Source organism: Arachis ipaensis, chromosome B02, assembly GCF_000816755.2.
Source record: "Arachis ipaensis cultivar K30076 chromosome B02, Araip1.1, whole genome shotgun sequence".
NCBI classification, from domain to species: Eukaryota; Viridiplantae; Streptophyta; class Magnoliopsida; order Fabales; family Fabaceae; genus Arachis; species Arachis ipaensis.
In genome coordinates this window covers 56,549,568-56,550,162 of record NC_029786.2, presented here as the reverse complement: position 1 = coordinate 56,550,162, position 595 = coordinate 56,549,568, and the positions used below count along the sequence as shown (strand labels likewise).

General features: G+C 32.8%; 1 protein-coding gene across 2 annotated transcripts in view; it reads left to right on the top strand.

The window, feature by feature from the left end:
- The window catches only part of LOC107625312 (serine/threonine-protein phosphatase PP1-like), a 12,017-nt gene continuing 11,442 nt past the window's right edge, over window positions 21-595 (top strand). The window contains exon 1 of one of the 2 annotated variants that reach the window (XR_002357428.1): window positions 21-317. Coding sequence is in view for 1 of the 2 variants with exons in the window: in XM_016327929.2 (XP_016183415.1) it covers window positions 143-317 (175 nt within the window). In the remaining variant the exon portion in view is untranslated. The remainder of the gene's footprint in view (window positions 318-595) is intronic. The other variant, XM_016327929.2, reaches the window with a different exon arrangement.

Here is a 595-nt window from a genome sequence, read left to right as displayed (position 1 = left end):
TAGGATTCTCACATTGGAGTTCCATTCCTTGTTTTCTAAGTCATGCCATTTATATAAGAAGAACCTTACCAACATAAACACACTTCTTTAATTTATTCTCCTTTAGCCATTTTCTCTCTTTGTTCCTTTATATCGATCTTTGATGGAACGCGGTGTTCTTGATGGTATCATCAGTAGGTTGCTTGATGTTAGAGGAAGACCTGGGAAACAGGTGCAGCTTTCTGAGGCAGAAATCAAGCAGCTTTGTGTAGTTTCCAAAAATATCTTCTTAAGGCAGCCCAATCTCTTGGAACTAGAGGCTCCAATTAAGATATGTGGTATCTATTTCCAACCTCTGTTCTATTTAATTTAATTTTGTTTCTTCGGTCCTTCCTGAATTTTAGTATATAATAATGATCTATAGGTTTTTCTTGCGTTAATGAGTTTAAAAAATAAGTTTTCGTTTTAGTTTTTAGTTGGAATAATGATGGGGAGTCAACTTTATTTTCAGCCGCATGCGCTAGTCAATTACTTGTTTTAAATTTTAGATCTTAAGGACAAGTTTGAATAGGTATATAAGGATTTTTTTTTTTTTAATTTTTCTTATGAAAAGTTA